Consider the following 19965-nt stretch of genomic DNA (forward strand, 5'->3'; position numbering starts at 1 on the left):
GCGCTGCCAGCTGTGAGGGGAGCAGAGGAAACGGCGAGTACTAAAGGGACAAAGAGCCCCTGCTTCACATGCCATCCTCTAAGACAGGTTGGAAACCTCAGCGTCCTTAAAAGAGTGTGAGCTGCTGACTGTCCTCCGTCTATCAGAGTAAGTCCTTTCACTTTGGAGACAGCCTCCCTCCCTCCTGCTGTCCGACTGCTGACTGGATGTTGTTTGGCACGTGCATGAATGTGTGAAACTTAGAGATATACTACTTTGTTCAGACTGAGTTTTACCTAACGGTTTCTCTCTGGGAAACTTAAAAACCTGGCAGGATTTATATTTGCATGGTTTGTCTCTTTTATATTCATTGGAAATGTATTTTATATCAAGTGTTTTTTCCTATTTATGTGTCGAAGCGCGCTGGGGTTTGCTGTATCAGAACACGAACTACAGTCCTGCTAGTAACAAACTTTTATCACGCATGCTAACTCTGGTGATGACAGTAGACAGCTGTGCTAAGGACCCTTCAACACCTACCGATTTTGTAGTCGATCTTTCTTAACTCTGGTCAGGGCTTAATATCTCTTTATCGGTGACTAATTCAGATGAACAATAGACAGCACAAGAGCCCTGATTTTGCCTGAAAAAGCAATAAAAGTATGTCGGATTTGAGAATTCCCATTTTAAAGGGCAAGCAGTATTTAATTATTGTTTGATCCTATTGTTTCTTTGCAACTACACGTTTTAAGCTTTGCATGCAACAGCATATGTTGTAAAAAGGTCCATTCACAACCTTTCTGGAACCACAAGTTTTAACTGTTAAGATTAGATTCTTCTGTAACATATGGGTGTGTCTACAGAAGTGTTGCCTATGACATGCAATATGTAGAAGTATTTATTTAGAAGTATTGTTTACTCATGGATTTTGTATTAAATTTTGTTATAAACAAAAATTCCATGAGTATAGTAAAGCGCTATACAAATACAGGCCATTTACCATTTTAAATACACCATAATTGTACACGTGCTGGTTGGAGTATAGTTTGTGCACGCACAGCTGTTCTGAAATTCACTCAGACTCTGACTGACTGATTTAAAACCATTACAGTGCACTTTTTCACTCCCTGGGTTTTATTAGGTACAAGACTGAATACTGAAAAGCCAAATTAAAGCGTCTCCACACTCAAACTGAACTTCTGTGTTCATTTCACGGGGAGATTGACCAGATGTTTCCGTATCGCAAAACATATCCTACACAGTCTGATAATTTATAGCCTCTGTACTCCAGAGGAGGTTTTTCAAGTCTGAAGTTTGTTTGGTTACCATGACGTCAACCCAGGAATCCCCCCCCCTCCACTCTCCCCTCCCAAATCTCCTCCCTTGCTATTCCAAACAGGATGATGTGAAGGTGTCCTTACGTTCCCTCTCCTCCATCCCTCCTGTCAGTGTCCCAACACTGACACGTTCATGGTTTGCCATGAAATAATGATGCACATGGAGTCAACTTTCTTTGTGAATACAGGTTCAGAGAGTTTACCTCGGCCTCCAGGCGCAGATCAGCAGATAAATAAGACGGGCAGCCCCCTCCCTGGTGGAGCCCACATTTGCTCTCCATTAGGCTGTCAGACAATGGAGAGAGAAATTCTTGCCACCTAACCTATGTTCTTTCCCAGATTTTCCCCAAATTTCCTTTTTTTTGGCAGTCGTGTCCATACGTTTGCTTAATATACTGTGAAATTGTGGTCATTTTTTTCTATACTTGTGGTTGCAAAGTTCCTAGTGTCAGTTCTCTTGAAGCTTGATATGAGAGCCAAACCAAGCTTAGCATTTTATACAGATACCGCTTACTCTCAAATTTTAAACTGAACTACCACATGCCACAAATGACTGTCTTCCTCAGCCTGTCTTCAGATAGCTCTCCATCCAGGTTAAATCCTTGGAATTGGGAAAAGCCACTTATAAAAATGCCAAAAACACACTTTATTGCAGTGTTATACAGCTGATGGTCACAGTTCTTTGTCTCTTTGTATCTCTCTTTAGAGTATTCATCTTTTCCGCATCATTCTGCATCATGCTGCGCCTGGCTGTTTTCTGCTTTCTCCTTTACACCTTGCTGGTGGCGTCCAGCGCCCAGTCAGACTCTAACCAGCCTGTGATCCAGCTACGTCTAGCCGGGGAGAAGAAGAAACACTACGAAGGTCGGGTAGAAGTTTTTTACAATGGAGAGTGGGGGACGGTGTGTGATGATGACTTCTCCATCTATGCTGCCCAAGTGGTATGCAGAGAGCTGGGCTTCACGGGTGCCGAGTCCTGGTCGCCCTCAGCCAAGTACGGAAAAGGGGAAGGTAAGGAAAAAAACGCACTAAGTTAATGAGATGTGTGTGTTAGTCACCAGGACAACCACCTACAACTTCATCTAATCAAAACCCTCCAAAGTTGGACTTCAGATTGGTGCAGAAAGTGAGGTGCAAGTTATAGTGGAATAATGTGAGCATCCCTCAGCTACTCAACCACATCTACTCAGAAATAACCTATCACTACATGCAGTTTCATAATTTCCATTAAAGACAGGTTTCCCCTTGTCTAAATGCTTATACCCTGAGGTACTGGTTTTCCCATCAGAGGAGAACTGAGACACACCAATCAGTTCAGAGCACTGGAAGAAAGAAAGACTGGAAAGATTTGGAGCGTTAACCAGACGCATGCACAGACGTAATCTCATCTCCTCTTTTATAGCTTTTTGTATCTTATGATTTCCACCATAGCAGTAAAAATACTAACAAGATTCCCAGCTCTGTAAATGTGTTAGCTGCTGGCTGCTGGTGGTGAATGTATGTTGGTAGCGCTAAATGAACCCTTATTAAAGAGTTCATTTAGAGCTGCCAAAGCATTTCTTCACTCAGTGAGCCACTTCAAAAGTTAGGTTAACTTTTCACGGCATTGCTGTCATTATGGAAATTTCAATTCAAGTTTCTTGCAGCTTTATGCATATACTATTAAATACCTATAGTGTTTTATAGGAAGCATTTAGCAAGTAGTTTGTACTATATAGCTGTGTGTGCATCCTGTGTGAAGCAGTTGTTTGCGCTCAATTTTAGCAGCGGTTCGGTATATACAGATGATATCCTCTGGGACTTGGCTTTGGGAAGGGTGTGCCCCTCAAATGTTTCACAAACTCAATGAAATGGCAGTTATGAATAGGAAAGCTGCAAATTATATTTTGCACTAATATAAAAAGTTGCACAATCTGAAATAAAATGATCTTTCTGTTGGTCGAAGAGAGAAGGGGGTCCCTGTTTTCCTGAGTGGATGTCAAATTTGTAGTGGAATCACTTTGAAAAGACATGTCTTCATGTGTGTGTATATGGAAACTAGCTTTATCTGTTTTTTATGTTGTTGGTGGAGACAGATGGCTATAAAAGTGATCAAGAGGATTTCAAATTTCCCATCGTGATGACTAATGCGCTGTTGAAAGCAACCACCAAATGTTTCCAATTGAAGACATAACAGCAGAACAGTTATAAGGACATCCTACTTGGATGAGCGTTTTTCCTGCAAGGATGCAAATCATATCCCCAGCTGCTGTTGCACAAATGCTGTTTGCAATCCCAGTGTGCCCCCCCCCCCCCCAAAGGAAAAAAAGAAAATGTGCAAATGTTACAAAGTTTTGGGCTATAATTTGATTAGCTACAAAATCCATCTAATCCATTTTATGCAGGTCCCTTTAGGTTTGTTTTGAGCTCTTTGGCTATGATATTGACATAAAGTGCCAATAAAGGCTTAATTTATACATTTATGGCTCCATGTAGACTGTCCTCTCTGTCTTTTTCAGTGCTTGTTAAATCCCTATAAGGCCTGCAAATGATGTTCCTACCAATGCAGTCTAGGCTTAAAACAGCTGGCAATGCTGAGTATTTGCTTAGATAAAGGTGTGCTGAGACTGAGCGGGTTCTCCCTCTGCTGTATTCCAGAACCAGAGCGCTTGGCTCTTATTATAACGATGATCCAGGGGTAATCACTTCTCTGCCAGGAGGAAGCTACGTGACATTTATATCCAGTCACTTTCTTGGTATGATCAGGATGTTCCCTTGCAACATGTTGAGACTGCCAGAATTATGAGCTGGTGGTTTCCCTCACGGCTGATTCAGAACAGCCAGCTGGACAACAGATGATTCCCTTCAGCCATGACAACATTTATTAGGCAGGTTTTTGGCTGAAAAAATGCACCAGGTTATGTCAGAGACCAAACACATCTCCACGTGAGTAGGTTTACTGTGTCTACGGCTAGACTTCAGTGGACATGCTAGAACAGAAGCCAATAGGGCATGATTTACAACGCCTGTCAGGGTATAACATTTAAGACATTCTTTCATTTGCTTTTTTTTTTTAAAATGAGGTAGACACATATTAGGGAAAGCCAGTGAGAACTCAGGGTTAGGAGAAATGGTGGCTCAGGATGCAGCAGACATAATAGTTGCAAACAGTCAGAGTATAACAACATATTCTAACACAAATAATGATTATGTTACAATTGATTGTTTGTATATTAATTGGTTGGAAAAACAGTTAATGATTAGGTGAATAAAATATTAAAGCCAAGACGATTGGCAGATATTCTTTTGTACTTTCTACAGTATACACATATAGTATGTATGTTAAAGGAAAAATATAGTGTTATTGTTTAATATTTTTTATAAATGTACTTAAAAAAATTATCTTGACTGTGCACCATTCTCTACTCAACTGCGATACTCTTATATGTGCTGCAGACACAGCTGACAGTATTGTTGACAATTTAGTTGGGACTGCTCTTTTGGACTAATTATGTGATGACACCATTTCTAAATACCGCCAAGCATCTTTCTCTGTGTTCTGATCTGTTAAAGATTTTCATATCAGCCTGTCACAGGATAATGTTGGCCTGTGATAAGCTGACTACTTGTTTTTTTATTTTAAAAAAATAAAATTCCTTCAAAAGCACCGTCATCACTACCATCCAAGAAAAGCCATCGTGGGTAAAGCGAATCAGCATCTGAACACACGTCCATCTGTGTGTTTCTCTGTTTCCGTTTGTTCCAGGTCGTATCTGGCTAGACAACGTCCACTGCACAGGTAGCGAAAAGAGCCTGGCTCATTGTGAGTCCAATGGCTTCGGAGTATCCGACTGCAAACATTCAGAAGATGTCGGCGTGGTGTGCAGTTCGAAGCGCATTCCAGGATTCAAGTTCATTCGGAACCAGGCCAACAGCCAGGAGGTAGGACCAACATATTGACAATCGAAATACATGCATATGGTACAATTGCAGTACAATTAATATGTGCATATATGCATAAAATCTTTCACAGATGTTAAAAAAGGCTAGGGTAACTTGATTGCAGTATCACTAACACTCTGGTAGAATGCACACATGGTTAAAGCACAGACATGTAACCTGAACTGATGTTCTGCACAATAAAGGAACAGAGGTTAGGCTTGGGATGAAAGAAAACTTTATCATAATTTATTGCTTCAAATGGCTCCAAGTTTTTTTTTATGTCTCCACCTTTTCTAACTGAAATCGGCTTGCACCATTAAAAGCAGCTGAACTGTTGAAAGAAGGTGTAACATAATATTAAAAAGTTTTAAGAAGCTAAAGCACATATGACGCTTACTTATTGGTGTAACGTAGTTTTTTAAATGATTAGTAACAACTAATTACTCTCTAAGAACAAATATTTACACTTTTCATTTGAATTTTAAAATAGTAACAGCTAAATCCCCATGTTTCAAACACTGTGTTATATTGTGATTATGCTAAGTAAACACCAACTTCCAAATGGCTTATTTGAAGAGTTTGGATGGCTAAAAGGATACACTGAGGGAAGGCCTTCTGTGCAAGAAGTCACGTCTGCTATGGCATCATGCAACTGAAATGATCCATGAGTAAGCTAAAATATTTAGATGTCTGTTCCATGTTATACTAATGACTTTGTCAGGACACTATTAGTCTATTACTGCCCACACCAGACCCCCACTCTGCACACTGAGATTGCAAAGATGACTCAGACGCCAAGAAGTCCTTCCAGCCTGGCTGCTGAAAATGCCTCAGTACTGGATGGAAAGTCAGTGTGGGCTTGTGCATGTGACAGGAGAAAGGGAGGGAGATTATTAGAGGGAAGCATTCCTGCAGCTTGTCTGAAAGCAACTTCCTTTTAATAATGAGGTTTCCCTATTTAAGACCACACTGATAGAGATGAGTTTTATTTGGCAGTCTTTAATAAGTGCTTTACTTTCTTTGCTACTGGACTAAGTACAGTTTCATTGTTTGCTCATACTACGTGTGGGGTGGTAGACTTGGCTGCGTTACAGGACTCTGTACAGCAGCCAGAACAGGGACTATATTTTTCACCGGATTTAGTTGCGATAACACGCCCGAGGAGAGCATCTTAAGTCCTTCTTTGTTTTGTTAATGCCTAGTCCAGTCATGTAAGAGGGGGGAAAGTAGAAGAAAGGTGAAACTGAAATGTTTAATTATGGACTGTTGAACCTTATTCACAATACTCTTATTTATATCAGTTTTATATATAAGCACAACATCTTGTTTATTATATGTCTTGTGTATTTAGGGCGTCTGGGGTGTTGCTTTAGTTCAGTCCCCCACCCTCTAAGTGTTTCCTTGGTTTGGCTGAAGCCTTTTAAGTCACAGGGGAGAGGAATGGGAAAAAGGTGTAGCTACACCTCTGAACTATACTTGAACTGACACCAGCAAAGAGCAGCACTGTTCCTGAAATCTGTTTATTCACAGCATGAATTAACATTCTGTGTTCAGTGTGGAAAATTCTAAGTAAGGGCCAATGAAGCACGGTGTTCTTTCTAACTATGTGGATGCTATGAAGAATATTTCCTTCAAAATGATGAACACTCGTCTGAAATGTGAAGAGTTTCCTAGGACATTACATCTCCTTTTATAAACACTGTGTTGGTGCTGTGCCTGCTGATTTTTAAATAATTTAAGTGAGCATGAATCACTAGCATCACTACATCACTAGCACTGCAAGCAATGTCTTGATTTATAAAATTAAGTAGTGAGTCTCTACAGAGCACAAATTTGCCACAGACATCAAAAATATTGTTTTTGTGAGGAACAAGTCCTGCGATTGCGTTACACTTTATCAAAGATGGCTCTCTCTATCAAGTCCTGCTGGGACCACAAATAATAGTCTGTGTCCTGCTGCTGGCATGGATTTCCCAGTTAGTATTTTTGCAGTGTCAGTCAAAAACATAAAATCCTAAAAGTAGCATTTACAAAATATCAAGTAACTTTGCTGAAAAACAGCTTGACAGTCCAAACTCAGTTAGCCTCAAATATTCCCAAGCTCTGATTTGTGGAAGTCGGGTCCACTTTGCTGCAGTCTGCTACTGATCTGATCAAGCCACAGGTCTTGCCCATGCAACCATTCTCAGCTGGTTATGTAACGCTCCTGAAACAATAACACAGGGGTCCCCAATCTCAGTCCACGAGGGCCGGTGTCCCTGCAGGTTTTAGATCTCACCCTGGGTCAACACACCTGAATCACATGATTAGCTCATTACCAGGCCTCTGGAGAACTTCAACACATGTTGAGAAGGTAATTTATCCATTTAAATCAGCTGTGATGGATCAAGGACACATCTAAAACCTGCAGGGACACCGGCCCTCGTGGACTGAGATTGGGGACCCCTGCAATAACACAACAAACATTCCACTGTGACTGAATCATTATAATATTAATTATTTTAGCATGCAGCACGTAAGCCAACACAGCCAGTTTACTATTAGCATGTGTTTGTTTCACACAGGGATGGAACATCCTGGCAGAAGAGATCTTTCTAACAGTAGAGTGTGATGATTACACGAGCTTTGCCAGGTTCAGGTTTTTATGTGGGAATGGGACAGCACAGATCGTGATGTCTCATACGAAGATAATTATAGGTTCATGGTAAGGATTCATAGGAGTCATTGCAGGATGTTCTTTACTTTGTGTTTTCCAAGGAGTTGGCACTGCTGTGTACTTGTGTAATTGTTACATAATCATGCAGACTTTCACTGCCAAAAAGGAAAATCCAATGCAAATGTACATAAGATGGATTTGGTTTTATATGTATCTTTTTCTAAGTAGTTTTCACATAAAGAAATCGCACACCACTGCTTGCAGAACATGATTATAAACAGATTCTATTCTATGGTCCAGCGAGCAGAAATTAACTTCTTCCTGAAAAGAAGGAGTAAAAGCAGCTGTAGCTGACTAATATACTATTCATCATGTTTACTTCAAACAAACACTTTCATCAAGAATCAACACCCAGCCTTGCTAATCACAGAATGCGGCACTTAAAAACCTTCTGATCCTTTACACAAGTAACAAGGGCAGAGGTTGCACTTCACTCCATCGGATGAGATGGGGCTGGCTCATGAGAATTTCAGTTATTCTCACACAAAAAGAAGGAAACCTGAGCCAAAGTAGGATAAGCCTATTCAGGATGATGTATAGCAGAGGCTTTTGAGGAGATGAGTGATCAACGGGAGAAAAGGTCGAGGCCTGTCAGAAGGCTGAAGTCAGTCTCTCTCTTGCAGATAGAACTGTGCAAGACATTTAACACATGTTCAGCAGCTGGAGCCTCATTTCAGTTCTGGGTTGCACAGCGCCCAAGTTCTGATTTTTATTATTTATTCTTGTACTTCACGTGCACATTTCGCTGACTCATGTGAGCCTCTCCTTTAAATGTAACACAATCTAAGTGTCTGTTTTGTAAAGTTTACACAAATGAGATTGTTCTGAAACAAGTTGTGAAACAGTTGTGAAAGAGTGTTTATTCTAAGATAAACTTGCCAGCTGTAGATTCGTTTAGTGAAAGCACACAGAGTGGATCAGCTCTTCTGATTTGACTCTGTCAAAGATAGCAAGTAAATGTGTTTGCTACTGAATGTTTTTTTTATTATATTAAAGCACTTTGACTGGAGTTTATTAGTATAGTTCAGCAGTCAATCAAATGCTTGTGTTTCATTTCCTATATTTTATATTCAGCACAGACACCTGTAAACATGTGTGTTGGTTCTGAGACTGGGGGGGAGTTGTTCTTTTTTCCTATCGCAGTGGGAGAAGTGTACTCTAATAGGTATTCCAGATGCAGTGACCACTGAAACTCACTCTCTTTCTTTCCCCACACACACACCCTCGCTATAGTCAGAAGGGCAGAAGGGGGGCCAGTGAGGCAGAAAGTTAGGTGGGGCAGATGTAAAAGTCATTTCAAAGAGCCGTACTGTTCTTTTGCTTTTTCAACTAAACTTTGGCTGATTAGCATTCATACTTGCTGTGTACCGTTGGGCGGGGCAGGCGGGGGTAAGTTGGGCACGTGTACATGAACGTGCAGCAGGGGCTGGAAAGCTGATTAAAGTGGAAGAAGTGCACAGTAGTGGAAGCATTAGTCACCGGCTAGACCACAGGCTCATGTCCACACATTTACATTCTGAGGGGGGACCCAGTCAGAAAAACAAGTCTGCTCCCCAGCTGGAAATAGTTCAGTAATGGACAGAGCTCACTTCACAGACTAGCACCGAATAGATCTGAAGGAGGGATGTTTACTTTTTTCAGTTGTTACTTACAAGCCAAAAAACCCTATATGAATTAATATTTTTGGATTAAAAAAAGCTGTAGAATGAGTAAATCATTACAGGAAGTTGGGAAATGAGATGAGGTAACCTTGTAGAAATCCTCGACTGAGTATTAACCTCATTGTAATCTGTAGGAGGAAAAGCTGTCACCCAGTACCTATTTGGACTGGTCTATTTGTCACGTCACACTGATTCAGATGAAATCAACATATAAATCCTACTGAGCACTTCAGGAATATGTTGACACTTTAGGAAGTATACTTATTTGTTTTCTTCATTGTTGTTGTTTCCTGTTTTTCTTTGATTTTCTGGAAAGAATTACATAAAAATTACAGAAAAGTGAAAAGTTTGAGAAAACTAATGGAAACAAACAAAATCATCTACAGTTCTTTAAAAAAAATCTGCCAATCTCTGAAGCACATCGTGTTCTTAGTTAGATACAAACTATGCTCTTAAACAGAGCCAAAACTGGCTGTAGGCTTTGAACTGACTGCTGGCAACATCCTCATATTTACCACACCAGTGGTATTGATCTTCTCACCTAACTGCTTGTATTAAAGTAGTTCATTCTGTATATTTTAGTGATTCTGTATTTTCTTCTATTGTAGAGGGATAATGCATTTTTGTAGCTGTGTAACTTATAACAGTTTGTCTTATTCCAACACAGGAGCTGGATTTTTTTTTTCTGACTCTCTTTGAAAAAGTGCTCAAATGTGGCCAGTGTATCGAGTTGGGCCTAGGCCAAACAGAATTATGCTAAGTTAGGGGGACGCCCAGACTGATCCCAGCTGTGCATATCTGTCCTTTTCTCTTCAGCTCACACTTTCAGAAGGCCAGTTTCCTGCCTCTGAGCCAAATGCAACAATGGTCAGATGTGTCTTAATAACCTCATATCTGAGTGATTTTTCTTACTATTTATTTATTTAGCTATTTATTTATTGAATTTGGTCTTTTTTGTTTTTGTTGTGGCACGTTCTTTTATTTTCTTTGTTTATTATGAATTAAAAAACAATCTAAAATCCTATGATTACATTTTAATTGGAGAGAGCCAGCTGCGTGATCATAGTCATGTCTCCTCACCTTCCCCTGCTAGACACGGAAAACACTCTGTCATGCTATGGCCAGCAGGAATCTTCTCATGAAAGAGTGGTTTTTACCCGCTCTAACCACTGCGGTCAGGGGGAGGACCAGGGTCACTGCTGAAGCAGTGTTAGTGGAGGCTCCTCCTTCCCTGCAAGACCCTGAAGCCTTGAACATTCCCTCAGGCTGACGCCATCTCAGGAAACCACCCTGTGGGCAAACATTTGATATTCTGGGAGACATGCCTGAATGTTGGGGTTTTTCAATGTTGAAGAAACTGGCTGTTATAAAATTACTGAGTTCAGCATACCACAGAGCAGCTCAGAGTTTTGGCTCTTTTTGGCACCCTCAGTGCAACTTCACACTCAGTCAGTAACAAACGGCAGCACTTGGCTCATGGAGAGAAATGAAGGAAGGCAGAGTTATTAGGTAGTTGCTAAAGCCCTTAGGTCAAAGGGTACCATTCTTTGCTGTATCAGCACACATGATGCTAATTGTGAGCACCAGTGGCCTTCGCTCTGACCGGCATTTACAGCCCTCAGTAGATAGCTTTGAGCTATTCGGCACAATCTCCAACCGGAAGCTCCTCAGTGTCTTCGCTCACCCTATCTTCTGTCTTTAGCCTTAACTTGCTTAAAATTGAATTTTACAAAATGTCATGGATTACATGGATTTTAAACTTTTTGTTTCACTGCTTCCCATTTTCTGATACTTCTGCAGTCATACTTGCTTTGTATCGCACGCAAGTATGTTCATATCTTATGAGATATGAGATGTGAGGTCTTTTAAAAATACATTTGACCTACATTCCTTCCAGATTTGGCCAAAGGGAAAAGACTTGTATGTATCCCTTTGTGCTCTGCTTGTTTCATCTTTGCTCCTGACAGAGAATAGTGACATTGATATAAGACCCAGCAGCTTGTCACGTATGAACTATTCCCTTTCAGCGCTTTTTCTGAGGAAATCCAAACACTGTTTGCCAGTTTTGACAAAACTGTGAAGTGAAGTGTGTGCCTCACACAAGTCATTCTGTTGACAGACAGGGATCTCAGAGCCTTGTGATGTTTTGAATAATTGCTAATACCTGATCCATTTCTCATGTCAAGGAGAAATGGATCTTGACTCCACTTCTAGACCCATAAGCAGACAGAGTTAAAGCCATCTGTTGGTCTGAGTTTAACTTAGACCTTAACATTATGGTGCATTTGCAGAGACGCTAGTTTTTCTCCTCATTGTCTGTGTGTCAGTGAAACAGAATTCACTCTTGACGGTGGGGTGGTGAAGAGGCTTATGCAAAAAATATCATTATGCAAGTTGATGGAAACTTTACATAATAAATAGAAAATATAAGCTAAGCTTGCCAATATGTGCGAATCCAAGTCTGGGCAATTAATGTTCCCAAGGGGCCACAATTAGAGCCAAATTGTTACGTCTACTCTTTCTTGTTTTGTTTTTTTTGTTTGTTTTTTGTGGCCTATTGGGAAAAGTAATTGCCCACCCCTATCCATCTACAATAGACCACAGCCATCTGTTACAAATTTATTAGAAATTCTGGAAAACTTGCAATATTCAATTGAATAAAAAGTCATACTGTAGTCAGAGGTCAGTTTTTTCCATTGGACTAAAAGTATGATACTCTGTCTGTCTGTTTTTTTACATGTGTTATAAACAGGAGAGCATGAAACATTATCTCTGTTCTGTTTGTCAGGGCTTGACGGTACAGGTGGAAGAGGTGAGGATCAGGGCCACATATTCTCACAGAAAAAGGATTCCCATTACTGAGGGCTTTCTGGAGGTAAAAGACGGAGGCAAGTGGAGGCAGATCTGCAACGAGGATTGGAACCAGAAGAATAGCAGGGTCATCTGTGGCATGCAGGGCTTCCCTGGGGAGAAACGCTTCAATACCAGACCCTACAAGTGAGTAATGTTGCTGGGGTCGCCATTAGGGTTTAAACAATTTCACCTAGATGTAATGAAAAAACTTCACCTGAGTTAAACATTTAACATTTAGTCCAGCTAAATACAGCGCAGGTTATCGCGGCGCTACATATGAATCCTTTCAATTTCACACTGGTGTAAAACATCAAACCAGACATTCTTATAGGCTAAACAATCCATTTATAAACTATATCATATTTTGTGGCAGGAAACATAAAACTTTATGACTGCCTAGTTTACTTAAGAGTGTTTAGCCTATACTATGCTGATGTTATGAAACGTTACATAATAACCAGGTTTGTTTACTGTAGCTGTCGCTCACGCCTTCATCCATTTTCTACTAGAATAAACACACTCGGGCCTGTAGATTCCTGACAAGAAGCCAAACACCACCAGAGGAAGCTTTGGCATATGCAGGATGAGTGCAGTACATTATGAAACAGTGGCTCTTCTGGCTCTATCTTTTCCGTCTCAGTGGTTTTATCACAAAGCTTTTCAAGTGTCACAGGCAACATGCAGTCTGACACAACGGAATACAGATGTTTTGTAGCTGCTGCACATGAGAAAGCAATCACAAGAGCAAATCTCTCTCCCAGTCTGTGTGCTGGCATCTAAAGCCTCCCAGAATGACAGCGGTGTAAAATCAGTGAAATCAAGACCCGAAAGACACGAGAATATATTTACAAGTACTGCTGAGCAGGTCTGCAACTGGATTTTCTCATTGATGTTTCTGGGTAAGGATATCAATGATCTGGTAAGATCAAAGCAAAGAAGGTGGTGTTCATTCAAAGAAAATCATGATCATTTAATTTGATGGTAATGCATTTCAACCAAAGGAAATATATGGAACATGAAACCAGCGTTTAACTTTGTTGATTACTTGAGATCATAAAGCTGATGTGGTTGTAAAACATGTGATTCTGCTGTGGTTTCACATGATTCACTCTCTCAATCTAAATTTGGCATCACTTTAAAAGAGTGTGTATTGCCCTCGTGTTCATACCAACTTGAATTTAAATTTAAGGTTCTGAACAAGGTTTAAGGACTAAAAAGTTGTAAATAAAGTTCCTGCTGGTTTCATTACATGGTATGCTGCTTACAAGACCCCTGCTTCAGGGTCCACTCTTGTTGGCTTCTTCAGTGACCCCTAGTTGATTACCTCCATTCAAGTTTGGCGTCATAGGAATGTTAAGGTATTTTCACAAGAATACTCCCATTGTGCTTCACAGCAAAGGGAGAAGACTGCTGAATTCCTCTCACTAGAAAATAAAAATGTCCATTCCCCATAAAACAACTGCTTATGATTGTATTAATGTGTAAGAAAGAATGGTGAAATCTTTTATTTGTTCTTTAATATGAAAGAAGTGATGCATGACTATATAGTACTCCCAATCCAACTTTAAGCTTCTTTTTTTCCTGCAATTCTAAAATGGTATAAAACTACATTTTTAGAAACTTTATTTTACATAACTTAGTTGATAGTAGACTTTTGTGGCATCTGTTTCAGTTAGTGATTAATGATTCAGTGGGAATCCCAAGCAAAACACTTTAAAATATAAACAGCAGTATGACATAACACAGCAATAGTAGTGAATAAATATTGACTATAATTATCACATAGTCTGGGGTGTACTAAAGGCAGGGAGTGGACCTGTAATGAAGGACTTGGCAAACAGAAGTTTGAACTGAAAAACAAAAGCAGAACGACACCAGAACGTGGAACAAACAAGCAGACTAACTACAAACTGAACAGCAGCTAAACTAACAAACAGACGAAAGTAACACCCACAATAAGGGAGAACACGACAACGAGCAGAGGGCGATGCAGACAGTAAATACACGGGAGGGTGATTACAGGAGTTGAGACAAATGGGAACACAGCTAAACAAAAGCAAAACTAACGAGACAGGAGAAGCTGAACCAAACATCAAACACACGAGACAAGAGATTATCAAAGCAAAACAGCAAGTGACACTCGCACACAGACTCAGACTAAGACACGTGAACGTGACACTGGAACGGATATTAAGGAGATATGACGGACTGGGAAGACCAAGGATGAAGCACAGAGAGAAAAACATGGGAACATGACTGGAAATTGGAGGTAAACAAATACTGGGAAAAAAAAAGGGCAGGACACAGAGATGAGACAGTGCCGACTGGACATGGAGGAGAACAAACAACAAACCATAAATTAGGAACTATAAACAACAAAGTCAGATGCACTAAAAGAATACAACAATCAAAGAGTCCAGAGCAACCTCAAAGACTGAGTCTAAGACCCAGGACCATAACAATAATGAAGCTCCTTTCCCTGGAAAGTTTAAAATCTGTTACTTTTGGCATCAAATAACAGCAGTGGTTGGAAAAATGTTGGCATTTGTCATTCTTCAACCAAAGAGAGGAATAAATATGATGTGTTTTCTAATACAGTTCGTAAATCGTGCAAAATTACCCAAAATTTTACATTATATGTTGTAACAGTTTGTTTTACTTTATGATTCTTTCTCAGATTGCTGGCCAGCCGTCGAAAGAAGAACTACTGGGGTTTCTCTATCAACTGCACAGGCAACGAGGCTGACCTTTCTGATTGTAAACTGGGCCGAGAGATAGAGCAGAAAGGCAACAGCACCTGTGGAAAGGGCATGCCTGTAGTGGTCAGCTGTGTGCCTGGACGGGTCTTTGCTCCTAGCGTCAGCATCGGGTTCAGAAAAGCCTACAGGGTGGAGGTTAGTCAGATTAAACACACTATAGAAAGTCTTAAAAATCAGAACTTTACTTAGGTTTTCTTTATGTTGTCACATGTCTCTGTCTGTAGTTGAAATTTGTCAAAATGCAAATGTTTGTAGTTCTTCTAGATTAGACACAGTTACTCAATTATCTTAAAAGAGAGACATGAAAGCTCCATTTAGAGCTTTTCATGTTTGCTTTACAAATAGTGCATACTGCTGCATGTTTACACTGCATTATAAGACGCACAAACGTTTCTTGTTTGTCTACATAGTTCAGTATTCACATAGAAGTCCAGTAATGGATTACAACATTTACCGGGTATTAATAGCCAATCAGCCATCATGTTGCATCACTGGATGCTGAGATCATTAAGAAGGTCTAGATTTGTAAACTTTTCAGGCTCACTCTTAGTGTTTTCAAGCTAAAAAGTAAATAAATGAATTCATCCAATCATCCATTAAACTGTTTTAGTTTTCTTCAAAAATGTAATAACAATTAGAATCTTTAAGGTCATTCTCTATAAGATATCCACTAATTTTAGCTTTTTTATTGTACTGTTTCCATAGCAACCCCTGGTACGTCTAAGAGGTGGTGCCATGATCGGTGAGGGGCGAGTGGAAGTCCTGAAGAATGGAGAGTGGGGAACAGTGTGCGACGACAACTGGAACATTCGCGCTGCCACAGTGGTGTGTCGAGAGCTGGGGTTCGGCAGCGCCAAAGAGGCCCTGACTGGCGCCCGAATGGGACAAGGTACTCACAGATTTGTCACTAGCATATAATTGATGCATATGATGGTACACAGCTATAGTTGTAGGTATAAAATACTTTTTTTTTTAAAGTTTGTTTTTATCTTCATTAACATTTTATATTTAAAATCGTATTACTCAGCAAGAGCCCAAATACAGCCTGACCAGACCTCATTCCCAGCTGTGAAAATGAAAGGTGTGGGACTCAGGACTGGAGACCTTCCACCTTAAATCTGACTTCTGTATCACAGTCTGTTTTTTTTCTCACCTCAGTCAGTCTAGACCTTAAGTCAGCACATCAAGGCGTTAGGGAATGTATGGAGCAGCACATTCATGTTTATACATTGACCCAAGACCTGATTCTGTGAAATGAAATATACCACAGCCTTATGAGAATCACATGTTCACTGGAACAGTTGCCTTTTTCTCTGCCTGATTCTCATAGCAAAACAGAAACGTGCACAAAATGTTCCAGTACAGAGAACAGCTTTTATGGGTTTCAGAAAGGAATTCTTTGTTGGAGAATAAACGAGGTTATGTGACGGATCGGGGTTTTTTTGACCACTGGATCCAAAGATGGCGCTACACACTCTTGAAATACCTTGTTGTGTTTGTTTTCAGAAGTCAATGAAGTGGACTAAACAAGCATGTTGGTAGATTTCCTGATTTGTTCTACTGTATTGAAGGAACTAGATGAAAGGAAGAATTTCTGGATGTCATATTTACTTTTTTCAGCTGGTAGAGGATTTCACTCTTTGTGTAGCAATTTTGTGTTATGCATTGATGGGTTTAATAATTTCTAAATGTATGTTTTGTAATTTTTTTAATGCATGTTATTATAAAATAGATTTCACGGATTATAGTCATTTGTCAAACCTTCATTTTGGCTGCTTGGTTACAACGGCGCTGTGTTCCTGCTGTTCCACTAAATTTATACCTCTCCATTGGCTCCCTGTCACTGTTTTGCAAGCTTGTATCACATTCCTGCTCAATCTCACGGGAAGACTAGCAGCATAAAGTTATCACTCGCATGTTATTGTGGAAACTGCACCACATGGAGAGAGAATTTGTATTTTTTACAGGCCCTACGTGTCTCATTTTCATTTGACATAGGCGACTGCTTGTTTCCTTTGCAGTATAATTCTAGGGAAAGTACATGTCTTTGGACAGACAAAACACTCTGGTAGGTAAGACAGCTGCTGTTTTAGTCTGTAGTAGTTGGCAGTAAAAGCTTGTGTTTCCTGCGGCTCTAGTTCCAAAAAGTTATGATGCCGTTTAAAATGTAGATAAAAGCAGAATGCAATTTAAACTGAAAGAAGTGCAAAGAAAACATGTCAATTATTTCACTTGAGAATTTTATTGCTTTTTTAAAAAATATTATTATTTTAAATTACATACCAGCAAAATGTTTTAAAAAAAAACCCACAATAGAGGCATGTTTATCACTGTGTTGCATCACAGGTTTGAACAAGTTCAGGCCTCCTTGAGCGTTTCCATCAGGTTACATGTCGAAACTGAAATTTAGCACCTGGACTCATCTTTCTGTAGGGACATGTCATAATACATCTTCATTGTCTTGCTAAAATATTGAAGAACTCTGAAAAAGATGTGAATGTCAGCAAACATTGCTCCATAAACTTTAAGTGTTGTTTAGCATTCATGGAGCCTTCATAGAAGTGCAATAAGGTTTCACAAGACCATTACGGATGGTGGCCTTTCCTTTTTCAGTTGTTTTTAGTTTGCCCACAGGACAGTTTTCCACTTGATCTCAGTCCATTTGAAATGAGTTTGGACTTGGACAGCGATTCTGGATCTTCTTCAAGTTCTTTCCTTGCCTGGTAGAGTTTAAACTTGCATTTGAAGTGCCATCTAAACACTGGATTTGCTCACATTGTCTTTCAGAAATGTTTCTGAGGCCATTCAGTGATTTCCACTATAAAACTGGGTCTGTTTTTAATGTTAACGGTCCAAAGAACACAGACATTTAATATTGGTTTTTGGCCTTGCCCCATACAAACAGACATCTCCCCAGAGTGCTTTTTAATGATACTAAGTCCTGCGGTCTTTCACAGACCGGGGACTTATTTTAGTCATGTTGCTAATTAACATCATTAGTCGTGATTTCCCAAGAGTTGTTTTGTTTCTTTGTCTGTTTTGTTTTGCATTGCACAACATGTCACTAAAAGGTTGGGACAGGTACAACAAAAACTAAATATTTTCCTGGAATCCATTTCAATACAAAATTATATTTTTCGAAATATGATCAAAATCCAATGATCTACTATTTTCAGTAAATTCATCCCAACATTTTTGGAAACAGGCTTGTAAAACCATTGTGTAACCCAAATTGATCACGTCTTCTGTCCAGTAATCTGAAATTAGCTTTTCTTCTCTGTAATGTACACAATATGAATACCTCAGCAGTGAGTTTATGACAGCAGTACTCATTGTTAATGTGCCTAATGTGTACTTGCAGGCATTGGACCGGTCCACATGAATGAGGTGGAGTGCTCCGGTTTCGAAAAGTCCCTGACCGAGTGCTACTTCAACCCTAACTCTTTGGGCTGCAGCCATGAGGAAGATGCAGCAGTCAAATGTAATGTTCCTGCCATGGGCTTCCACAATAGAGTGAGTAAACTCTGTCTACCATATAGAATAAAAAACTATGTGTGTGTAACAGTTCGGGAGATGTCTAAATGTATATATCCCTTCCCTCAGCTTCGGTTAAGTGGTGGCCGTAACCCATATGAGGGCCGTGTGGAGGTCCTGGGGGAGAGAAATGGCTCTTTAGTGTGGGGCACGGTGTGCAGTGACAGCTGGGGGACTATGGAGGCCATGGTAGTGTGCAGACAGCTGGGCTTGGGCTTTGCCAGCAATGCTTTTCAGGTAAGGTCTTCCTCTAAGCCCTCTTACATCCAGTCATTTTTAAAATGAGCTTATCTTTGCAGCACAGACTTTCAGCATGCTCAAAGTCAGTGAATACCATTAACTCTCACTTTAATAAGCTTGAGCTTTATTGATCCCTGAGGGCAAAAGAAAGACATCACTTCCTTACAAACATCAAACGCACACAGTCAGCACAGAAGGGCAGGGAAGTGGTGAGAAGGAGCTTGATTTATTTTGTTTGAAGTTTAGTGGACGCTCCACCAGTAAACCCCCTGGCATTACTTCCTAGCGTTAGTCTTGTCCTGCTTGCGTTTCCTTCTTGATTTTTAAAGAAGACCCCAGACTCCCCTTACGTTATGAGGTGAGAGATGTGTTCAGACCGCCCTTGGGTTTTTTTTTAAATATATTTTTCTGTTTAAAGGCACTTTGGATTTGTGGTTTCAAATCTTCTGGAAAGTATGTGTGTGAATCATGGGGAGGTGCATTTATAGCAGCAGGGGGGCTATCTGACTAAAGTGTGCCCATCTATGCCAAGTCATCTAGTCCTGTCCAGGCATTATAATAACATGCCCCCTTTATTACCCAACGCTGTAAGTTATCATTACGTAAGGGTTATCGTGTTAAGAGTAATAGATGTCTAAATCTTTGCTATCACAGAGCAGGACCTCTGGCCCTCTAGAGCCTCTTTCCTGTCTGACTTTTAAATGCTTCTCCAGGCAAACCCCACCACCAGATGGAAAGAATGACACTGAGCTTACAGCTATACAGCTTTATGTCTGTCCTTCTTCTCAGCCCACCAGCAAATACTCCCACATCCATATCCCTCAGCTTAATTTACTTCTCATGACTCCTCCACTTCCTGGGTAGATGATGGAAAGTATGAGTTTTCCTAACAGAAGGTTTTCCCTGTGGTCTGCAAAATGTTGTAATAAGGCTGAGTCAGGCGTGAGAGGACAAGAGAGCACCTC

At 40.2% G+C, this 19965-nt stretch overlaps 1 protein-coding gene across 1 annotated transcript in view; it reads left to right on the forward strand.

The window, feature by feature from the left end:
* The window catches only part of loxl2a (lysyl oxidase-like 2a), a 25730-nt gene continuing 5765 nt past the window's right edge, over window positions 1-19965 (forward strand). Inside the window, exons 1-8 of the mRNA XM_003441405.5 lie at window positions 1-147; window positions 2023-2327; window positions 5062-5237; window positions 12403-12611; window positions 15145-15361; window positions 15932-16115; window positions 18588-18739; window positions 18830-18997. Coding sequence (XP_003441453.1) covers window positions 2054-2327; window positions 5062-5237; window positions 12403-12611; window positions 15145-15361; window positions 15932-16115; window positions 18588-18739; window positions 18830-18997 — 1380 coding nt within the window. The 5' untranslated portion in view covers window positions 1-147; window positions 2023-2053. The remainder of the gene's footprint in view (window positions 148-2022; window positions 2328-5061; window positions 5238-12402; window positions 12612-15144; window positions 15362-15931; window positions 16116-18587; window positions 18740-18829; window positions 18998-19965) is intronic.

This window comes from Oreochromis niloticus, linkage group LG5 (genome assembly GCF_001858045.2).
Source record: "Oreochromis niloticus isolate F11D_XX linkage group LG5, O_niloticus_UMD_NMBU, whole genome shotgun sequence".
In the NCBI taxonomy this organism is placed as follows: Eukaryota; Metazoa; Chordata; class Actinopteri; order Cichliformes; family Cichlidae; genus Oreochromis; species Oreochromis niloticus.